The 978-nt window shown below is 33.6% G+C and overlaps 1 protein-coding gene across 1 annotated transcript in view; it reads right to left on the bottom strand.

The window, feature by feature from the left end:
* The window catches only part of LOC107742600 (6-pyruvoyl tetrahydrobiopterin synthase-like), a 3,016-nt gene extending 2,303 nt beyond the window's left edge, over nt 1-713 (bottom strand). Inside the window, exons 1-3 of the mRNA XM_016555643.1 lie at nt 666-713; nt 537-566; nt 363-419 (exon numbers count right to left, since the gene is read on the bottom strand). Coding sequence (XP_016411129.1) covers nt 363-419; nt 537-566; nt 666-713 — 135 coding nt within the window. The remainder of the gene's footprint in view (nt 1-362; nt 420-536; nt 567-665) is intronic.
* Between the last annotated feature and the right edge of the window lie 265 nt (nt 714-978).

Genomic DNA, 978 nt, shown 5'->3' with positions numbered 1-978 from the left:
AATTTTTTCAGGTTTCTTTGATGAACAGAAAGTTCAAAATAACAGCATTTATCTGAAATATAAATATTTTGTACAGTAACATTATAAATGTCTTTATCATCAATTTAAAGCATCCTTGCTAAATAAAAGTATCAATTTCTATAATTTATTTATAGCTAAAAAAAAACAATTAAAAAAATGTTGAATACAAATGAATAATACAAAGAACAAATTTGACAGTGACTTAAAATAAGTTGATTTTAACTTACATAAAATTAGTATTCATGTTATATTAACTTTAATATATATTACATTTAATGTATTTCATTTTTTATTTTTAGTTATTGTTAAGTACACATTAGACAGTGTAGGGACAGCTGTACCTCAATAAATTGTTTCAGATCAGTGAGGTTCATGACCATCCCTGTGTTCTTATCAATCTGTCAAAACAAATCAGCATTTTTATACATGTAGCCAACAAATATTACAATTTCACAATACACCAGATTCTTCAGTATCAAAATCTGCACTTTGTGATCTAACATAGTTCTGCGTACCTTTCCACGAACTGTCACTTCAACTAGAAAAACATTAATAAACAGCGTTCACCAGACACACTATCGACTGCAAACCGCGTTAGTGGAGGTTATAAGGCAAACCCTGGTTAGTTAGTTGTGGTTTAGTACCTGTGTAAGCGATGGCAGGCGTGTGATGAAGCCGATGCGCTCAGACATCATGATGAAGATGATGCTTTATAATCAACCGCACTGGCGCTTCTCGCTAGAATCCACATCTCAGATGATCTTCTCTCTACTGGAGGCGTGGCTTCATCGACCCGCCCCCATCCGCGTGATTGACATCTGCGAATCGATTATAGCAGCGCATCAGCACTCTCCGCGCGCGAGCCTCATGTGTCTTCTAACATTTCTGTGACAAATGCATTATTATTCACGTTTTTGTGCGTTTTATAATTGAAAATAATATATAATTAAAATCAAA

The sequence above is a fragment of the Sinocyclocheilus rhinocerous genome, unplaced genomic scaffold (genome assembly GCF_001515625.1).
Source record: "Sinocyclocheilus rhinocerous isolate Xijiao unplaced genomic scaffold, SAMN03320098_v1.1 scaffold706, whole genome shotgun sequence".
In the NCBI taxonomy this organism is placed as follows: domain Eukaryota; kingdom Metazoa; phylum Chordata; class Actinopteri; order Cypriniformes; family Cyprinidae; genus Sinocyclocheilus; species Sinocyclocheilus rhinocerous.
The sequence above is the reverse complement of the archived record's forward strand: the minus strand, read 5'-3'. Positions and strand labels throughout refer to the sequence as shown.